At 44.5% G+C, this 19,724-nt stretch overlaps 4 protein-coding genes across 4 annotated transcripts in view; 3 read left to right on the top strand and 1 right to left on the bottom strand.

Moving 5' to 3' along the window:
* Positions 1-19,724, top strand: part of Dnr1 (E3 ubiquitin-protein ligase defense repressor 1) — a 79,580-nt gene that overhangs the window by 28,853 nt on the left and 31,003 nt on the right. The window lies entirely within an intron of this gene.
* Dbp21e2 (putative ATP-dependent RNA helicase Dbp21E2) lies at positions 827-2,881 on the bottom strand. The gene is made up of 6 exons (XM_076910522.1): positions 2,639-2,881; positions 2,243-2,560; positions 1,887-2,144; positions 1,691-1,804; positions 1,229-1,620; positions 827-1,114 (listed from the first exon to the last, which is right to left on the bottom strand). The coding sequence occupies exons 1-6, from the start codon at positions 2,753-2,755 to the stop codon at positions 880-882; spliced, it is 1,434 nt and encodes a 477-aa protein (XP_076766637.1). The 5' UTR covers positions 2,756-2,881; the 3' UTR covers positions 827-879.
* On the top strand, positions 4,437-8,383 carry LOC143433132 (coiled-coil domain-containing protein 170). Its single transcript, XM_076910277.1, has 15 exons — positions 4,437-4,576; positions 5,122-5,217; positions 5,284-5,415; positions 5,483-5,671; positions 5,763-6,035; positions 6,115-6,259; positions 6,331-6,503; positions 6,575-6,775; positions 6,858-7,001; positions 7,080-7,151; positions 7,240-7,403; positions 7,474-7,582; positions 7,660-7,896; positions 7,957-8,126; positions 8,188-8,383. Exons 1-15 carry the CDS (start codon positions 4,442-4,444, stop codon positions 8,309-8,311), a joined length of 2,364 nt encoding a protein of 787 aa, XP_076766392.1. The 5' UTR covers positions 4,437-4,441; the 3' UTR covers positions 8,312-8,383.
* Positions 13,281-17,105, top strand: Mesr3 (misexpression suppressor of ras 3). The gene is made up of 4 exons (XM_076910526.1): positions 13,281-13,431; positions 16,125-16,388; positions 16,457-16,669; positions 16,747-17,105. Exons 2-4 carry the CDS (start codon positions 16,131-16,133, stop codon positions 17,083-17,085), a joined length of 810 nt encoding a protein of 269 aa, XP_076766641.1. The 5' UTR covers positions 13,281-13,431; positions 16,125-16,130; the 3' UTR covers positions 17,086-17,105.

Below are 19,724 nucleotides of genomic sequence, written 5' to 3'. Positions count from 1 at the left end.
AATTTCATTGTCTTTGCTGTTGATTATTATTCATCCTGTAGCCATTTGTTTATCTTTTTTTCTTGCAGTTACTTCTGCGGGAGGAAGATAGGGAGAGAGAGAGAGAGAGAGAGAGAGAAAAGATAAGAATTCCTCGTCGCTGAGAATCTCTACCTTTCTTGTTAATAATTTGTAACTTTTACTAGAAATTTGTATTCCTGCGAAACGAACAACTGAAAAAGATTTCCATCTGCGCGAAAACCTACTTAAATTGCGAGAAATGTAGAATCGCGTGCGGTACGCTGTTTACGAAGAGATAGATACGTTTTTACGTGCAAGCGTATTTAATTTCACTAAAAGACAATGCGAGTAATAAACTGGTCTAGACGTGTGGTCCGGATTATAGTGGTTCACTTTTTCAATATGTATGTACGTGGGCGGCCAGTGTGGGAGTGCCGCCGGACATGACGGGGACAGCAGTGGATCGACGGATGAATGGAAACGCACGTGTGGGTCGATGGCTTCCTTCCTCGAATACAAAAAAAGCCTGGAAATTCATAAAATTAATCGATTGAACGACTCTTCCTCTCTCCTTTTAGTCAACTCTGCGTTGGGCACCTGTTCGATATGCGTTTGCCGAGATTGAGAATCAATGAAACTCGAACAAAATTAAATAGGTTTGAAGGCAATGACATATAATGGACTCTTTGATGCTATCGTGAGTCACTGCGACGTAGTCTACGTCGTCTACATTCGTAGAGGATTTCTCGTACCACTAAACGAACAAGCGAGTTACGTAAATGATGGAAATTTACTAAAGGAGAGGCAGCTGCAAAAATCATAAATATTTATAACAAGTAAACGTATTTTTATTTACATGTTGTGAAAAATGTTTGAATTTTAGTACGGAATATTCTCCGGGTCATCTAGATTTTCGATTATATTTTCTACATAATTATCTTCTATTTCTTCCTCCTCCATCTCGTCCGACTCTACAAGGTTAAATATAGGCAACGGTTTCATTTTCCTAACTGCCATTTCAATCTTTTGGACTACGGCAACTTCACTCGATCTAGAAATAAAATTTGTCACTCTAGAATCACCAACCGTACCTTCTCTGCCAGTTCTGCCGCATCTAAATTAAATAAACATACAATTTATTTAGCGTCAGTTTTTTCTTATTTTTTTTTTTACAAAAAATCTCTACAAATTTGAATTCATCTATTACGTAAACTACATGCGTGTGTACCTATGAATGTAAGCGGACGTATCTAATGGGAAATCATAATTTAGAATGTGATTAACCATTATTGTGTCTAAGCCTCTAGATCCTCCGTTCGTTGTAGATAATACCATTGTTTTGCCATTTAGAAATTCTCCATACTTTCCTCGTCGTACACGTAACGGCATATCGCCGTGTAGATTTGTAACGCTGATACCGCATTCGTGTAAAAACAAGTAAAGCCAAGTCGAGGTAGTATTGCGATTACTGAATACAATTACACGTTGTTTATTTAACACTTTAGGTTTTATATATTTCAGAAGCTCTATCGGTTTTTGGCTTGGGATTAATTTTATAAATTTTTGCGGAACTAATATTGTATGCAGTTTCTCAGTTGTTACATGCGCTAAAGATTTCAGCTACAAAAAGAGACTTTTTATCGTTTGTTAAGATATGATTATTCCAGGAATCGCTACATGTACTACTTACATTCACAATATCGTGCAATACGTTCTCCAATCGCGAAGGGATCGTTGCAGAGGATAAAATCAGCTGAGCTGTAGTTGGTAATTCGTTCTCAGACGTCTCTTGAAAATATCCGACCTGAACGAGTTAACGTTATCATTAGAATATTTAATAACGGATACTTGCGTTACGGTAGCCTTTCTCTTCTGGTTTTACGTACAAATAGTCTTCTCATAAAGACTCGTAGTTTTTCTTCGAACGTACAATGAAATAAAGAGTCTGCCTCGTCCAATACAACAAGTCTAACAAATTGAAGATTATATACGCTAAGTGTCGTCAATTTACTGATAACTCCAAAACTACAAACAAGAACATCGACATGGCCAGTGGGTGGATCCATTATCAGTCTCTTTGTTCTCCCGCCAGTGATTATTTTCGTGTTAATACCAAGATGTTTAGACACTTTGATTAACACCAGCTAAGAGAAAATGAAATATATACGTACTATTAGAGTTTATTATATTATTATATAAACTTATAGAGGGGTTAAAAACAGATTCGATTGCCATTACAAACCGCAATTTGTACTGTTAACTCTCTTGACGGAGTGACGATTAGGCCTAAGGGACAATTTATATCTCTTGCTGCCATTTGCTTCCACGCCATGATTTTAGTTACCAATGGTAGAAGGTAAGCCAATGTTTTTCCACATCCTGTTTCCGCAGCTAATAGCACATTATGTCCTTGAAGAATTTTTGGTATTCCTAAACTTTGTATTTCCAAAGGCTTCCGAATGTCCATAGCCTCTAAATTATCACACACACTAGGATTCAAATCTAAGTCGCTAAACGTTTCAGAAGATGCACCGACTCCTACATTTGCCGGTGCGTTATTCTAAAAGTGGAACTAAATTTAAAAACCGTACCGTGGCTTGTATCAAGATAGATAGATATTGTTAGAACTGAAACATACATTCTCATATGGATATATAAAAAAATAATCTCCTTTAGTCTTCCTATTGTTCCATCCATGGCTTGCTAATATTGGTTTCCCTTTTGTACATGCATCGCCTTTGTAAAAATTATACATACTTTTTTTACACTTTATTATTGGTACTTTGGCTTCTTCACATTTCGCTTTACCGTCAATTACCTTATTCTGGTTTCGTCGAGTTTTAGCTGCGGCTTTTGCCTAGATTGAAATTTAAATGTAATTAACATACAATTGTTATCAGAGAAAACAGTAAAGAGCAAAATGTGTAATTACATAGCGTCTCGAAACGTTTATGAACAACGTGTCAATATTTCTAGAACTCGTCCGACAGTATCCGAACATTTTGTACAATTCTTGAGAATATGACAATATTGTTTACGTTACATGGTTAAGCAACTAAAACGTATGTACATAATAATTCGTGTCGCGAGGCCATAGACGCAATGTTGCGTATAGACTTTACGACTCGATCCAGTTTTATGCAGAGTCCTCTTCGTACTTTTCTGGTACCAGGAATACCATCACGAATGTTACCGATTTCCACACGGAACGAGATAACAACGCTACTAGCGGTTGAAATTGATACCGAAAATGTGAAATTCTGGTTACTCGGTTTGCCTTCGTTCTTGCTATTTATCGTAAAACGAACAATGTACAGGTAAAACAGTTAAATCCTTAAGAAAATTCTGAAAAGAATTGAATAAAATGTTTATTTTTAACCGTTAATTTCTATATATTCGGTAGCGATTAATTTGTTACACAAGCAATTTTCTTTGTCGAGACCTCCATATAGATGCTATTATTTTTGGATTTAATGGATATAAGGACGATTTCGATCATATTGTAATTGTTGCAAAACAAGTAAGTAAGTGCAGTCATCGGAACAATCACCGGATTGAGCGAATGCCTTTGTAAGTCTCGCGTTACTTTTCATCTGATTGGTATCGTTTAAATAAAGTTTAACCATGTATTTATAGTTATAATAGCAAGCTTCAAAACAGCATATTTAATAGCAAAGTAAACCGTGTAGATCAGTTTTAAACAGATCGTGTATCCATATTTATTGTCGCGTCTATATTTACCATTCCGCGATAAGAAGTTACTACATGTATTTACGATATTATTGCGACACGTTTTAAATGCTTTCGCGTAATTGTTTACATTTAAATACGTATATATGTTATAGCCGCGTGAATAAGTCGGTGAAATTTCATCAGACAAGGACTTATCGTTCGATTGTCTCAATATCTAATCGGATACCAATCATTTGCGGCAATTAACAGAGAAATGCAGCTGTTATACGATTAAAACGATTATTAGACTCGTAACGTTCGCTTCATGTTCGGTACATATACGTGGAGTATGGAGGAGTCAGTAGTCGTAGACTAAAAATATTTATTAAGGCCGTACAGTCGTTTCTATGGATCGATGGATTTCGATTGTCTGGTGGTCCGCGCGGTTGAGGAGGGCGGTGTTGAACCGAGGACGGTTTGTTGTGCACGGATGCGACGTTTCGTCTTCCCTGGAAACGCTCTTCCATCCTCGAACGATCAACTTTGGTGGTGTGCCGCCACTCCGAAGGGTTTCAAATAAAATGTCAATGGGGAAATATAGTTTTCTTTCCTTTTAGGCGAAATCTGACGAGGTGAATACATACACGCGTGCAAACACGTGCGCATATATATATATATATATATATATATATATATATATATATATATTGTGTCTATATACGTGGGACCGATGAGGTGAGAGAGGGATACGATAGGCGGAGAGTTGAAGATGTTGAGCGAGCAAGAGACGGGAGAGACGAAAGAGACGAAAAACGTCGAGGAAGCGATGAGAGAAGGCGGGAAAGAAACCATCGAAGAGGACCTTCGGGTCTTCGAAACGCTATGCATATCACCGCCACAGAAGGTCTTTCTTCGTTTGCATCGGGTGTACCCGTTATCGTTTCACTGGCTTCCTGTAATGTTTTCTGCACGTATACACAGCACGTACATGTTACATTTGATACGCACAGGTGTACACGCGAATGCACATTAATAATTAATTATATTCGTGTTAAAATTTCGGATTTTCTGTTGCTCACCGCACGCTGTGCCCACGTAATACGTGATAGTATGCGATACAGGTAAATAGATGTGTACGTAGGCATGTGGGTATTCATGTCGTAAATTTCCGAAACGTATCGACTGGTGAAACGTAAAACAAGGGCCTGGCTTGGTTGCCATAGAGTCGTACAGAATCGATTCTGTCCTCTGTCGCCGCGCCAGTGGTTCCCTCGACGATGTTCGATTATCCTCGATCCTCGTCGTTAACCGCGAAATGCGAAATGAACATTTGTATAGAATATTTTATGTGCATCGCCAAATGGAGGAAAAGAACGCTCGAAAGCGTGCTTCGAAGCGGGATGATATCGATGCGCGTTAATTTAAATTTCGACTTGTTACTGTTCATAGCTTGTCCAGGAGGAAGCTATGAGCCACGACTTAACGATTACGTTAAGAAGCGAGCTAGCCGCTCTCGAATACAAACGGGACAGACTGATGTCCGAGGTAAATCACAACTGTCGTAGATGTGTTTTGCTTTGATTTAATTCGTATAAAATCGTACTGGTTTAGCTTCAGGAGATAAAGGGCCTGATGAGATCTCGGGATCAACGGGTGATGGAACTGCAAGTAGAGGGTGATCAACTTCGCGAGCAATCGGCTCGGCAGACCTCGATCGTTTCGAGCTTAAAGAAACGCGTACAGGTTGGCCTATAGCTTTGTTGGTTGTTAAGCTGTTTGAGCCGGCGTTAAGTGTAAGTGATCGGTGTAGGAATTGGAGGAACGCGAGAGGAATCTTTACGCGGCTCAAGGAAGAAACGAGATCACGATACAGGGTTTGCAGCGAGATTTAAAATATCACGAGGAGAAACTGCGGGAATACGAGAAGAAGATACGTGAACTGGAGCAGAGCGTGTCGGAAGAGGTTGAATCGAAGGAACGGGCTCGTTCGAGTTATCAGGTCTTCATTCGTGTTTTTTACTTTTCCTCGTCCCCGTGCGACCCGTCCCCCTTTTTAATTCGTTTCGACGATCCGTTTCTGTTCGATGAAGGAGTTACTACGTAGACTAGCGAACGCGTTGAGCGTCGAGTGTCGCGATACCGTTCATCCTAGTCATCCCGAAGCGGTGATTCGCAAAGTCGAAGAATTGGTCCAAGAAGCGGCGCGATTTCGCGCGAAGAGTACCTCGGCTGAAACGGAATTAGCTACCGTTGGCGTAGACTTGAAGAGCTGTCGGGATAGTTTGGACCGCGCGATCGCGGAGAAAGAACAACTCCAACGGCAGGTGTCCGCGCAATCGGTCGATCTTGATCGTCTTAGACAGGTATGCGCGTATACTATCTGTTGGGAAACACAGTCGGCGATACGGCGAGAATGGAGTAACGAAACGTTGGATCGATCAGGACAGGGAATGTCTCGAGATGCAGTACAGGATTGCCGAAAGGGAGGTGAACGAGTTGAGGGAGAAGTTGTTAAACGCGAACAGGAGCATCGCCAGCGCGACCGGTAATATATCGAGCCAAGAAACGTTGATCGATCAGTTACGAGGTGAATTGTTTAAACGGTCGCACTTCCGGCTAATAACCACGACGTAATAACCACGTTGTCTCTCTTCGCAGAGGAGCTGAAGCATCGGGAAGAGAAGGCGCAGCGTGTGCAAACCGAGTTGCGGCACACCTTGGAATCATTGGCGATGCTCGTAAGCAGTCCGAACAGATTCGTCGAGCCTGACGAGAACGGCATTAAGGATCGCATTAGGGAGATCCTGGCCGAGAACAAAGATCAATCTCTTGTAGGTATATATTGGGCGCAGTAGATTATTCTCTCAACTTTCCTCGGGTAAAGTGCTGTTCGTTTTTCCAGAGTATAAGAAATTTTCGCGAGAAAGCGAGCGCTATGACGGAGTCGGCGAATCGACAATGCGAGTTGATCGAGGCGACGGTCGCGAAGATGAGGAACGTCGAAAGCGAGAGGTCGAGTCTGGAGAGCAAAGTTCGAAAACTGGAATCAGGATTGGCCGAATGCGAGCTGTCGAAGGAGTCGTTGCGCCGGGACAAAGAAACGGTAATTGAGGATCAGTGCGGATAGTAGCGGATGATAGCAGTGTACGGGTATAGGATACGTAGAGTCTTCCGATCTTCCGTAGTTTGCGACATTTTTGGAGCGGCTGGGGAAAACGATGGAGATGGACGAGATCTCGTCGGAGATGGGGCTCGAACTTCAAACGGAGTCGCTTTTGGCGCGAGCCGAACAGCTGGCCAGATTAGAAACGGACAAACTGGTGGATAAGGTAAAAATAATTAGAATCAACCGATTTACTTACTTTCCTAATCGAAACGAATTGGTAACGTGTCTCGTTTGTTCGGAGATTCGGCTAAACACCAGATTACCGGGGATTCGGCGCGAGCGATCCTTCCACGAGCTTCCTTCTATAAAAGAAGTAAGCCATATCTAGATATCGGGACGCGATCGTTCCGCCGGTATCGGCCGTTTCGCGCGGGAATGTAATCCTTTTCCACTTCGTATAGACTTCGGTGGTCTATCAGCTGCAACGTCGCGTGCGAACGCTTCGCGAGCAATTGCAGCGCAGGGATCTTCACTTGGATCTGCTTCGTAGAAAGTTATCGCTCCAAGAGAACAACGTTAGGATGAAATCGCTACTCGAAAACGAAAGGGACGAGGCGAACGTTAGGTAAGTAGTCCGGTGCGTCTGTTCCACTTGGCAAAGCTCGCGTGCCCCGATCGGAATTGTTTGTTTCAAGGGCGAAGAAGCTATCGAAACAAATCGATCGCTTGCAGGTTCAACTCTCGGAGGAGAAGTCGAGAAATCGCGAGCTGACCATCCAAATGACCGAGGCAGCGGATTACAAGGTAAGCCCCTTTCGTACACGGTAATTGGATACAGCCACGCACTCGGTCAGACGAGAACGATTTGTTACCGAAAACAGATTGCCGCTCTGGAACGTAGCCGGAAGATAGAAGAGCTTCAGAAACGGCTTGTCGAGAGTGAGATGTTGAGGACTCGATGTAACAGAAAGCTAACCATGTTGAAAGAACAGATGAGATCTACCACCGAGACCGCTGAACAAGAGAGATCGATCAATGAGCACTCGTTGCAACTGCTTAGGGACGAGCTGGCGCAAGTCAAGCAGAATCTCTCCGAAGTGACCAGAAGGGAATCCCAGGTATGATTTTACGATACGCACGGATCGGCCACGAAATTGCTATTTAATTTCCTGTTTCAGCTGCATACCTTCCGTCTCTCCGTAGTTAAATTGTTGTCGGAGCCAATCTGCACGCCCGATTACGAGATCATTTCGCGGCTGCAGAAAATAATAGCGGCGCATCGTGATTTCACGATGCTCTCGCGCAGGTACGACGAGCCGTTTGAGAGCAGTCCCTCTAGATGCACCAGGTAAATTTTCAATTGCATCGCGCGATTCTTTCCTCTACGCTATCGTTTCATTTTATCACAGCATACATCCGATTCACCGTTCAAGATCACCAGGATCAAGGTGTACCCGTTACGAGGAGATCGATCTCCGTGACATCGAAGACGAATTCGACAAGCGACCTGTTCGAAGCAGTCTTCTACCGTGACGTCGTCAGCCGATATTTCCTCTATTCTAAACGTTTCCCGCCCAATTCTGTTTTATTACATCATCACCGACTGTTGCGCGGCTCGAGAGAGTTTGCCCGCGTGTAATGGAGCCAGTATACGTGCAATGTATTATACACACGTACGTGTAGTAGGTATCTATGTAGAGTGGAACAACCGCATTCCAGGATGCAGACGGCGCGGCAGAAAGAGACCGAGGCGAAGTTGCGCGGGCCATTTCGGCTAGGTTAGCAAAGAATAGGAGACCGGCTAGTCGAGAAATCGAGTAACCTTGCATAGAAGAGCACAGGGCAACTAGAAAATGCAACCAGAGGGAAGAAATGGTATGGTTTCCCTCCCGTTCTGAGTTGGTAGCGGCAGTTTACGATTCAGCGATTCAACGATTTAGTAAACTCTGCATGATTCTTCTCGGTTGGTGTACAGCCAGCCGACTGGACCGGTATATTCAACTGGTTAGCCCTGAACTTGGCCAGGAGTGAACTACCTCTTCCTTCGCAGGATCATGAATGCAGCACACTCGTCAGCTTTGGCCTTCTTCTTATTTACTTCTTGTTGCATCGAGACACACACAGACGACCCGTCTCTCGACCGCGGGACGAGCTTACATTTTTTTCTTGCATGTGAACACGTATCGCGATCAATATTTGTCAGGCAATAGATAGATTAAATCAGCGTTTATTTACTCTGGTATTTCTTAAAAAGTTTGTTAAACTTTGGGAAACGAACTGAATTGAATATGATCGAATCGCGACGAATCTGTATTATTGTACCTAAAATACACATACCTACGTGTGCACGTATCTATGCTTGTCTGTATGCATCTATGTATGTGTATCGTTCAGATAGCGCAGAGAGAAGGTATTAGCTTAAGACACGAAAGATTTATTTGTGTATCATCAACTACTCTATATATATTTCAAGTTACTACATTTCATTTAAACATCGATCGCCTAACTTGCACGATCATTGTTCACAAATCAGTCATTATTTGCCTATATGTTTCAAAATCAGAGGCAATTTCTTTAGTAGCGCCAAATAATTTATCGCTTCCGGGTCCTGAAATAGAAGTAAGTGTCTCATTGGCGAATTAAAATTGGAATATTCCCAATAGAATTCTTTAATATTGTTCGTTGCAAAATTCTTAAAGCGGATAAACGTACGTATATTAAAACGTGGCGTACATATAGAGGAACGCAACGATTTAACTTACCGCCTCGGGATCAGGTTCGGGTTCCGCGTTACTTAAAGAAACAAGAGCAACTATGAGAAGAATTAAAACGCTGAATAAGAATTTCATGATTCCGGTCTCTTCTTTGCCGCTTTTTATCCTTAATCGACGTGCAAACTGTTTTGTTTGGAAAAGAAATCCTACGCACCGCTATTTATACGAGAAGAAAAGCATTCAAATTATCGACGGGACGGTTATATTACTTCCTTATTGTCAGCGAAAATGATAAAAACCTCCGTTAAAAATAAACCATAACTATTGTGTAACCCAACTTTGTGTAAATCTAAAAAAAAATCCAGTTATTTTATCGCAGATGTGCAATCGTTATTTGTTGTATGTATTTCGTGCACATTACCAGCACGTTTGTTTCTTTGAGCAATCAATTAATCTCGGTAATAATTTTTTTCCTCCATCTTCATAAACGATTAAATGATCGTAAAACATCCGATATCAATTATTTGAGATAAGATAACTAACGAGATTGGATATTTCATGATTTTTTTTCGCAACATTTGTGTTAAATACTGGCAGTTTGTATCTGTTATATTTCACTCAGATTGTGCACAACCAGAGATTCGTCAGCTCTGCATTTTAATTTCAAATCAGCGTTGTGTCCGACGTAGTGTACGTAAACAGAATATTCGTATTTTAACGTTAACCGAAAACTATTGCTTACTTTTTGCTTAGTGGCTATTCTATAATGGAATAATATATTCATTATAATAAACTCAATTAGTTGAATCATATTATTCTATATTATATATTGCGAGAAACGGCCAAGAATGCATCGATGGCAATATTCGAGGATCGAAACAATACTCGCGCAATGAAAATTTCTGTCATTGTAAAGTATGCATTCCAATTCTACATTAGATAACTCTTATCGCGTAGATCCTATCGCCTGTACCGAATAAAAAGTAAAACAGAATGAAACGCTTGTTGTTTTATCGCTTCGATGAAAAATGATTATCCGTTTTACTCATGATTCGAGTAGAATTTATTAGTGTTGTAATAAAGGAAAATTCATAATCGAGAAGAGAAGAAGAGAGAGAGAGAGCGATGGGGATAATACGAGATTCATAAACGTGGAAATCTAGGTGTTAAACAACGTGCAAATATAAATACAAATATCGTGCGACTATAGTAGTTAAATTGCAGAAAATGACTCTTATTTATGAAGCAAAGTCTGAATCATAGGTGAGATACGTACAAGATAATACGTACGAGATAATAATTTTTTGATTCGATAACTTGTCCTCTTGGAAACGACATGATAGCTCGAAAGACAGGGACAAAAGAAGAGTAATAACAGGTAGAAAGCAGATAAAGAAGAACAAGTAAATTTTTTGCGTACACGTTAATCGCTCATCGTCAAGGCAATGATATTGATTGGAAGTATCTATTCAGATAAGGATAAAGTTTCTCACGATAAGCTTATAAAGGGTATTTCTGTTTCTCGAAGCTGCGCTACACTTGCGAGTGGACATTAATAGTGTCAACTAGAATCCAGTAATATAACAAAGCGACATGAAGGTGCTTACGTTTTTGGTTCTCCTTACCATCGGACTTGTTGCTTTACAGCCAGGTAAATTAACTATACAGATATGAATATTAAATAGATTACTTATTTCTACATTTAAAGGTATATAATACTTGTCTATTTTGAAATTAGGAAAGACTGACCCTACGGAGCCGTCGTCGACTCACTCTACGGGGCCGTCGTCGACTCACACTACGGGACCGTCGTCGACTCACACTACGGGACCGTCGTCGACTCACACTACGGGACCGTCGTCGACTCACACTACGGGACCGTCGTCGACTCACACTACGGGACCGTCGTCGACTCACACTACGGGACCGTCGTCGACTCACTCTACGGGGCCGTCGTCGACTCACACTACGGGACCGTCGTCGACTCACACTACGGGGCCGTCGTCGACTCACTCTACGGGGCCGTCGTCGACTCACTCTACGGGGCCGTCGTCGACTCACACTACGGGACCGTCGTCGACTCACTCTACGGGGCCGTCGTCGACTGACACTACGGGGCCGTCGTCGACTCACTCTACGGGGCCGTCGTCGACTGACACTACGGGGTCGTCGTCGACTCACACTACGGGACCGTCGTCGACTCACACTACGGGGCCGTCGTCGACTCACTCTACGGGGCCGTCGTCGACTCACTCTACGGGGCCGTCGTCGACTCACTCTACGGGGCCGTCGTCGACTCACTCTACGGGGCCGTCGTCGACTCACTCTACGGGGCCGTCGTCGCCGACTGGCTCCACGGGATCGCCGTCGGGTGCCACTGAGCCGTCGGGTAGCACCGAGCCGTCGGGTAGCACCGAGCCGTCGGGTAGCACCGAGCCGTCGGGTAGCACCGAGCCGTCGGGTAGCACCGAGCCGTCGGGTAGCACCGAGCCGTCGGGTGCTTCTTCTCCGTCAAGTGCTGTGTTTATAGCGATGATTTTAAGTATTTATTATCTTTGGCAGTAATTGTACCGTTCGCAAAATAACAGTGACAATTTATAAGTTATAAAATCAGCTTCCTTTGTAAATCTGTTTCGTGGCAAGTACCGACTTTTATTCGTCGGAGAACACGATTGTATGCATTCGCACATGAAAGTATTACATCGGATATTTTAATATTAAGCTGTTGTAGTTGCGTTCGTTTATCGAATAAAAGTGCGTTTTGCGCTACTGTACGATAGAGTACGATAAAGCTTTTGTGGGTAATCACAGGACTGTCGCTAAAACGAGGTAATTCCTTCTGGTTGCATATCGTAAATATTTTTTACAAATATGTTGATCAAACGAAACGTGAAACGAAATCGTTCTACTTTGCGTCGAAAATAAAATTAATCGTAAGCAAATCGAAAGCACACCGAGAATGGTTAATTAGGTGTTTAACGAACAATCGTAACAGAGAATGAAATGAACGTGTAAGGGCAAATTTGCTGCATAGATAAATTATTAGAGATTGGTAGGTGTACTTTTTCTCTGTGCGTAACAGACGGGATGAATCGTTGAAAGACGCTATCGATCACACGTATTTTCGTTCCACTGTTTGTATTTTCGTTGCTATCGAATGAAACATTGAAATCGCATAAAACAATTGATTATTGGCCCTTCTTCGAATCTCCTGGACGCAAGATTGAACGACCGCAGATAAGTTAGTATGCAGCCTCTGTTCAGGCGGAAATATGAACATTTCATGTATCGCTGGCGCACCTAACGGGAAAATAATGGAAAATCCACGAATCCATACGAAAGACAAGAGGCAGTTAGAAGATGTGTTGAGAGTAGCAAGGGAAAGGAGGGAAAAGGATGCAGACGGTGCACGATTGCGCATACGAATTCGGGCGTGCTCTTGGTCGCGGTTCCCGCTCGTGCAGGTACGCGACGCTTAGCGACGCGCGGCGCGCAACCGAGCAACTCGATTCGTCGAAGCTACGCCTAGCGTCCCCACAGGCTCGCGAGAAACCTCAGTCTATCGTCACCATTCGTCAGCGTCGCTTCGTACAACGTTCCGCAGTTTTCGCGTCCTCCTCAAAATTGATACTCTCGTAATTCTCAATTTTCGGATCGGCTACCGTGATCGCGAACAGTGGCGATCAACCGGAACAGAACAGAATAGAACAGAATAGAACAGAACGGAACAGAACAGAACAGAACAGAACAGAACAGAACGGAACGGAACAGACTTCCTGTCGTCGTCGTCGTCGTCGTCGTCGTCGTCGTCGATGTGTCTGCAAGCTCACCGTCGGTACGATCACATCATGAACGATCAACGCAACTGAATTGAATCTGCGTGTTCGTTCGTAATCGCGAGACACAATTTCGAGAGGCTAACGAACGCGAACCCGGAACGTGAGTATCTCGTTTTACTCTGTACTCCGTACTTAGAGATATCGATAGGTATCGATAGGTGCATAAAAATCGGTGATGTGGATCGCGGGAAATTCAACCAACTGTACAGTGAGAGAATCGCGAGCCAGTGCTGGTGGATTCGTATCGGTATCGAATGATGTAGACCAGGACGCGTCCGGAAATTTCCGCGAGTTACACGCGGGTGAATCGCTGAAAGTGCGACTACTTGTTATTCGTTTCGAAGACGTTGCTCGGCCACCTGTGTGCACCCTCTACGCATAAACGTATCTCGGAATTAGTCACCCTCGCAGGGTCGCAACTGCGTTCACGTAGTTTTGCCCTAACGAGGATAACAAAGCGTTCGTTAGTCCTCGCGTTGCGCAGAGGAGGAGTCGACGTAAAGTCGAGTGCACACGGCTCTCGGGCTTTTCGCGTCTTAAATGTTGCCAGTAGCCATTGTTGCAAGCACGTTCTTCTTTTCTCAAGTGGAAACGAACACCGTAACGTGAGAAGGAAAAGGGGGGAACTCGAACGATGCGTTGCGCGCAGGCATTAAATCGATTCAACTCGCCTTCGTACGCTGGCTGCCGTTTCGCTTCGATAATTGTTCACCTCCGCAGCTTAAATTTGCTTGATCCCATAATTCCAATATTTTCATGCGAACGTAACAGAGAAACCGTACAGGATACGATCAGGAGCGAATGCAGATCTAGCGAAAAAAATCGGCTACCCACTTGAACGGCACGCATTAAAATTGGATCAGTGTGTCAGGCACACGCTCGGTAGAGACACGATCTCATCGGTACGATTCGATTCGATTCGATTCGATTCGATTCGATTCGAGAGTCTCGCCATCAACGGATGGCGCTTATCAAAAGTACAATACCGATGCGAAGACCAACGAGATAAGATAGGACGATAGGAAGAGATAGCGTAGCGGAGTGGAACGAAATTTCGATGAAAATACGAGGCGAGCTTTCTGGTTAGTAAGCCGTTGGATGGAGAAGACGAAAGTGTATACCCGTTACCGTATAGATACGGCGCATAGCGCGAACTTGAAAAGAGCGGAACGAACGAGGAAAGAAACGGCGCGCGCGTAACGTGCTCGAATAGCTACGGTGGGTACGATTCTCGGCTCGGAGAGTTGGAGAAATCGCGCGAATCTGGAACTTGCCATCCGTTTCTGCTGGGAGCAATCGAAACCCGTGAAGCCAGTTCACCCACGACATTGAAAGTTACGGACATTTATTTCCCGACCGTACGAAAGTTCGCGTAACAGAAATAAGAGTACGGTCGCGTACAAAGGACGCGGGACGCGGAGAGGAGGGCCGTCAGTGGTCAGTTCATCGACCTATCGTCCCGTCGTCTCCTTAACCTCTCCGTTCTTTACCTTTCTCTTAATACTCGCTCCCTCTGAAAGCTCTCGAAGCTTTTCTTTTCCACTCGCTACCGACAAATTTTCTCGTTTCACTTCCGTTCTTTTTCATTAACAGACACTCTTCGGCTCGAAGTGAACCGAAAAAGGAGGTCGTCTAGAACGAGATCCGTGTGGGAATGTACACGCCGGTGTCTTTCTTTCGTCGCGATTCTTACTTTTAGTCTTGGCAAAGCAGGCTAATAATAATCCGTAGCCGATCGGCAAGCGAGGAAAATGTTATCGACACGGAAGACCCTAAAACCTCGTTCGAAACAGGAAGACCGGCTCGCGAAGAGACAGGTTGGAACAAGGTCGAATTTCCGATTTGTAGGTCGGCCGGTTCGGTATTCGCAGATAAAAGAGGTGTTATCTAACGCGGGCGTAGATTCTAACTTAGACCGACTGGTTTCGCTCGTTTCGTAGACGAGTGGATACGTAGTGAATACGTAGTGGATACGTAGTGGATATTAGCCAGTGGTCGGAGCTAATGAATCGTTAGCGGCCCCGTTGGCCCATTCATTAATGACCCTTGACCTGGGTCTGTTTCATTGGGAGTCTGTTTCATATCCGGTTGGCCCGAGTCACCGCCGCGGTTACGCTGCCAATCTCTGCGTTATTACGATATAACGAGTGGCAAAGTCGATCGATCGTGTCGATCGATCGAGTCGTACCTGTTGATGCGTATTACTCCGCGCGGTAAACGAGTCGCGACTATAGATCGAAGACGCCTCGTCGTCCGATTCAAGGGGACTCGACGATGACTAAGAGGCGCTACGTCATCAGCTCTAAATTGATATCGCGCGCATTCTACGCTACTCCTATCTTCTGATTGGAAACGTAGCATGGGCGACGACGAACGAACACGCTCCTCGAGCTGACGGAGATGACGCGACATGCCTCGTTACGCTCGTTCGCGTCTTCGTAATAATTCGTAAAATCGCGAAGAATTCAGTCGAGAAAGAGTGGGAGCGAGGCGTGAGAAAGCGAAATAATCGGAGCGGTTGATCTGTTATCATCGTGCGAGGTTAGAAGAGGTAGAGACAATGGGGTTCCGGCGCGGGTTTCTCGCGCGCGAAGAGGGAGAAGCATCCTCTGTTCGATGTTTCGTTTGGAAGAAAGAAAGATTAGTCTCCGAGTCGCGTCGGTGGGGCGGCGACGATTAGTCGGCCGATTAACTCTCGTTGAAGGCGACGTCGTCGCGTTGCCGTGATCGGAATTAAGGTCGAAAGTGGGTCGTTGCTGGAACGAGGGTTGATAGGTAAAAAACGATTTTCAGGAAAAGATGAACGCCCCGGCCGTCTACGCGTCCTCGTGTCCCGCGTTGCAGTCGAACCTGTCGCTGCACAGTTCCTCCTATTACAGCGAGTACACCGGACCGGCGAGGAGGCGATTGTCGTCGACCGGAGAAGCGGACACTTCGGCCACGTCCAGTTACGAGGGTAGCGACAGTTCCGAGAACAGCGACGAATCTCGTCTGGAACCAGTCAGTCAAATGGAACGGGAGCAACTCGAGACGTTCTTCCGGGGCTTAAAATCTCAGGTAGTTTTCAGCCAGACTCGTGATCGTTCTCGCGATCTCTATCACCTCTTTCTAACCACCAACAACAGGTATTCGTTTGCGAGTCGTTGGCGAACTTGTATCTGGGAAGCGCATCGCAAACCGAGAGATGGGATCTTCGATACACGGGAATTCCCGTGGTGGTGTTGGATCTTGGGGAGACGCGTTCGAGGTCCAAGAGACGGATACAGATCCTATTAGCCGAGCGTGGGACATGTTTCACCCTTTGGAAGGAGACCATCGACAATTTGTCGTCGTACAAGGTAAAGGACGTTGATCATCGATCCGAGTTGTTGAAAATCTCTCTCTCTCTCTCTCTCTCTCTCTCTCTCTTTCGTAGGTATCCGGGCCAGCATTCCACACGATGTGTCTCTCGTCGGATCATACGCGGCTGGCAGGGCTCAGTTTCGACAATCCGAAAGCCGCGAACGATCTCTGGCAGCACATCGAGCGGCTTGTTTCCTGTCCGGAAAACATCAGCCTCTCGGTACCTGGAAAGAAGAAGAAGAAGCCCGCGCAGAAGAAAGTGGTTCTACCGGCCAAGAGTAACATTAGCCAGCCCTGTCAATTCCAACACGTGACGAGCGTCGATGCCGCCGATCGTTCGCGATATTTCTCCCTGCAAACCTTGGTGCCGCCGTTGAACGAATTGGAAAATTCTTTGGAAGCCAATTTCTGAGACAACGTCAAATCGGACGGGCGTTCTCCCTACGATTCATAGCTCTGTGTGTATCGACGCGTATCTCTCTCTCTCGCTTCGAAAAATTCCATTGCTTCCGAGACGTAGAAATGTTTCCACGGATGTTCCGGATGCGCAACTCGAGTCATTCGTCACTACGCATATCTTTTTTTATACGATAGATCCGATTAAACGATTCCTTGGTCTCCGTCGACATTCTCGCGAACGCTAAGCCGAGATTTAACTAATTACTTCTTACTGGCTTCGCGTTCATGGATAACGCGCCACTGCGATAAGACTGGTGTTCTATACCATCCTTTATTTTATATACGTAGAAGAGCGATTTTAGCGTATCTATCGCAAAGGTGATAGTCTCAGGACTATAGTTTCTTCGTCGCTCGATGTATCTTGTATGTATTTAGTAACGATCGATAGTTTTTTAACTTACCACCACCGCTCGTTCTACCGCATGGATGATCGGTATCGGTAAATCGTAGCTGACGCGAAGGATTACGAAATACGGTACAGTTAGGATGGAAGTCGATGAAAAGTCAAAAGAGGGATACGTAAATGTTTTAAAGTAGTCGAAAGGTGGATGAGGTCTATGTGTAATGTTTTCTTCGAGAGGCGCGTCGCACCGCGTCGTTGTTGTTATCGTCGTCGTTGAAGCGTATCGTATGCTTAGGTATAAGGAATATTATCAGGAGAACAATCAAATTTCTCGCCTTCGAAAGTTCTAATGGGTTAGCATAGTATAATAGTTGTTCGAGATCGACCGCGTGTCGAACGTGTTTATTCGATGAAGATTGCCAAAAGCAGCAGCATATCGGTGTCAAAGTATGCGTGTAACATGCATGTGTGTATGTGCGATATCGATTAATACGTTCATTTCTTTATCTACGACTGTGATATAAATATATTTGTATAGTTACGTTTCGTAATGTGTATCCGCATCGATTACTCATTTTGATATGTAAGTTTACGACCACCACATTTCGCATGTACCACGTAATTATGGTAATAAACGATAAGTTTACGAAACACGTACCTACCGTACGTATGCTGTTAATTAGTTTGAATAGCAGTTTTCGCAATTAAATCGGTGACTAACTTTCTATTTCCTATCCGTTAGCTAGATACCGATCAACGTGTTCCATCTGTTTGTTTCTTCTCTCGCAACGAGATTCGGTTCGATCGTATTGTATCGCGTCGCGTCGCGTCGCGTCGCGTCGCAAAAAGAGAATCGATACGAAGAAACGAATCTACGGACGTTGCCAAGACGTTATGGATTTCCGTCGCGTTCAACTAGCGGAACAAAGAACGGTCCAAAGATAGAGGATTTCCCTTGGCTCTGTACTCTGCTGGGATATATCGTAGAAATGCGTGGGTTCTTGGTACCAGAATCGAAACAAGACCAAAGAGGGTCGCGGTAGGCTTCGAAGGGGAATGGTACAGAGTGGAGAGTGGTACCGAGATACTGATATTGGGTTAGTTTTTACAACTGGTTTCTAGTTTCCACAGTGGTGCAATGAGGCCTGCGTTTCCCGTAGACGACACAGGTGAGCATCACGTTCCAGATTATACGTACGTGCGTGCGTAGGTAGAACGCGAAGAGAAGAAAGACGGGGAAGAAAAGATGAGGGCGAGGACGCGCAACAGAAGATAATTCTCCGATTTCCCAATTTTCTTTCTCTCTACTCGTACGTTAGTGGCCTAGACGCCACTAGAGCCTCGGAAATAAGAAGAAGAAGAAGTAGCGTGTAAAGGGTGCGTAAGATGGAACCAACTGCAACAGGATACGAGGCCGCAAATGGCCGGACAACTTTTTCCGCGATTCGCCTAGAAATAAATATATATAACGCTCTCTCGATTTACGTTTGCTCGAACCTCGTTCCTCGCCGACGATTCGAACAACGATCGCCGGCCCGGCAGAAATCGAAAACTAAAACGGTGATCTCCGATGATTCCGTGGTGTCGATACCCACGCATCCAGCTGCTAACGGTAAGATAATCACCTTTCATTAAAGTTGACGGGTACACGACATTTTTCTCACCCGTCCCCGTATCCCGAAAATAAATAGGTATTCGCGTTGCGAGCGTACGCAGCTGCACGCTTTTCTTATTCTCCCCGACCCGAAAGTTAATCAGTCCAACCTTTTAATTGTACCAACTTCTTTTAATCCATGTCGAGAACGACCTACTTTTCATGTCGGTCGTCCGTGTACGACGCAACCTCGTGGACACATTGAACCATTTGTAGAATCGTTTGAACGGCGTCTCTTTCTTTCTCTCTGTAACTTTTCCTCGTTCCGGTCTATGAGAGAAGAATTAAATTTTCGACTCTCATCGTCGTACGTTAGGCTTTAAACGGAACAAAGAGCTGACCGTGTAATTGTTCAGCTGGTCGGGGCATACCTTTCTTCGTACCTCGATCGCTTAATCCCGAGTTTTGAAAAGTCACAGTTTCTTACAGTCGCGACTTTTTTCTCGGCATGCAGATCCACGCTGGGCCCCGGACCCGGGTCCGTCCGTTTGCAAGAGATTTATGCTACCCAAGCTGATACCAAAATTACGCCATAAATTAACCTTAAATTCGTGCTTTCTTCCGCACCTCGACCTCTTTCCCACTTTTCTCTTAG

Source organism: Xylocopa sonorina, chromosome 2, assembly GCF_050948175.1.
Source record: "Xylocopa sonorina isolate GNS202 chromosome 2, iyXylSono1_principal, whole genome shotgun sequence".
NCBI classification, from domain to species: Eukaryota; Metazoa; Arthropoda; class Insecta; order Hymenoptera; family Apidae; genus Xylocopa; species Xylocopa sonorina.
This window is presented reverse-complemented; position numbering and strand designations above follow the sequence as displayed.

Excerpts from the sequence above, each read along its gene's own strand:
- Dbp21e2 (XM_076910522.1), bottom strand. The coding sequence starts at position 2,755 with ATGTATAATTTTTACAAAGGCGATGCATGTACAAAAGGGAAACCAATA. Across the intron at positions 2,561-2,638 it reads TTATATATCCATATGAGAAT|AATAACGCACCGGCAAATGT; the intron begins GTATGTTTCAGT and ends TTCCACTTTTAG. Across the intron at positions 1,115-1,228 it reads ACGTCCGCTTACATTCATAG|ATGCGGCAGAACTGGCAGAG; the intron begins GTACACACGCAT and ends TATTTAATTTAG.
- LOC143433132 (XM_076910277.1), top strand. The coding sequence starts at position 4,442 with ATGTTGAGCGAGCAAGAGACGGGAGAGACGAAAGAGACGAAAAACGTC. Across the intron at positions 5,218-5,283 it reads GGGACAGACTGATGTCCGAG|CTTCAGGAGATAAAGGGCCT; the intron begins GTAAATCACAAC and ends GTACTGGTTTAG. Across the intron at positions 7,152-7,239 it reads AGCTTCCTTCTATAAAAGAA|ACTTCGGTGGTCTATCAGCT; the intron begins GTAAGCCATATC and ends CACTTCGTATAG.
- Mesr3 (XM_076910526.1), top strand. The coding sequence starts at position 16,131 with ATGAACGCCCCGGCCGTCTACGCGTCCTCGTGTCCCGCGTTGCAGTCG. Across the intron at positions 16,389-16,456 it reads TCCGGGGCTTAAAATCTCAG|GTATTCGTTTGCGAGTCGTT; the intron begins GTAGTTTTCAGC and ends CACCAACAACAG. Across the intron at positions 16,670-16,746 it reads ACAATTTGTCGTCGTACAAG|GTATCCGGGCCAGCATTCCA; the intron begins GTAAAGGACGTT and ends TCTCTTTCGTAG.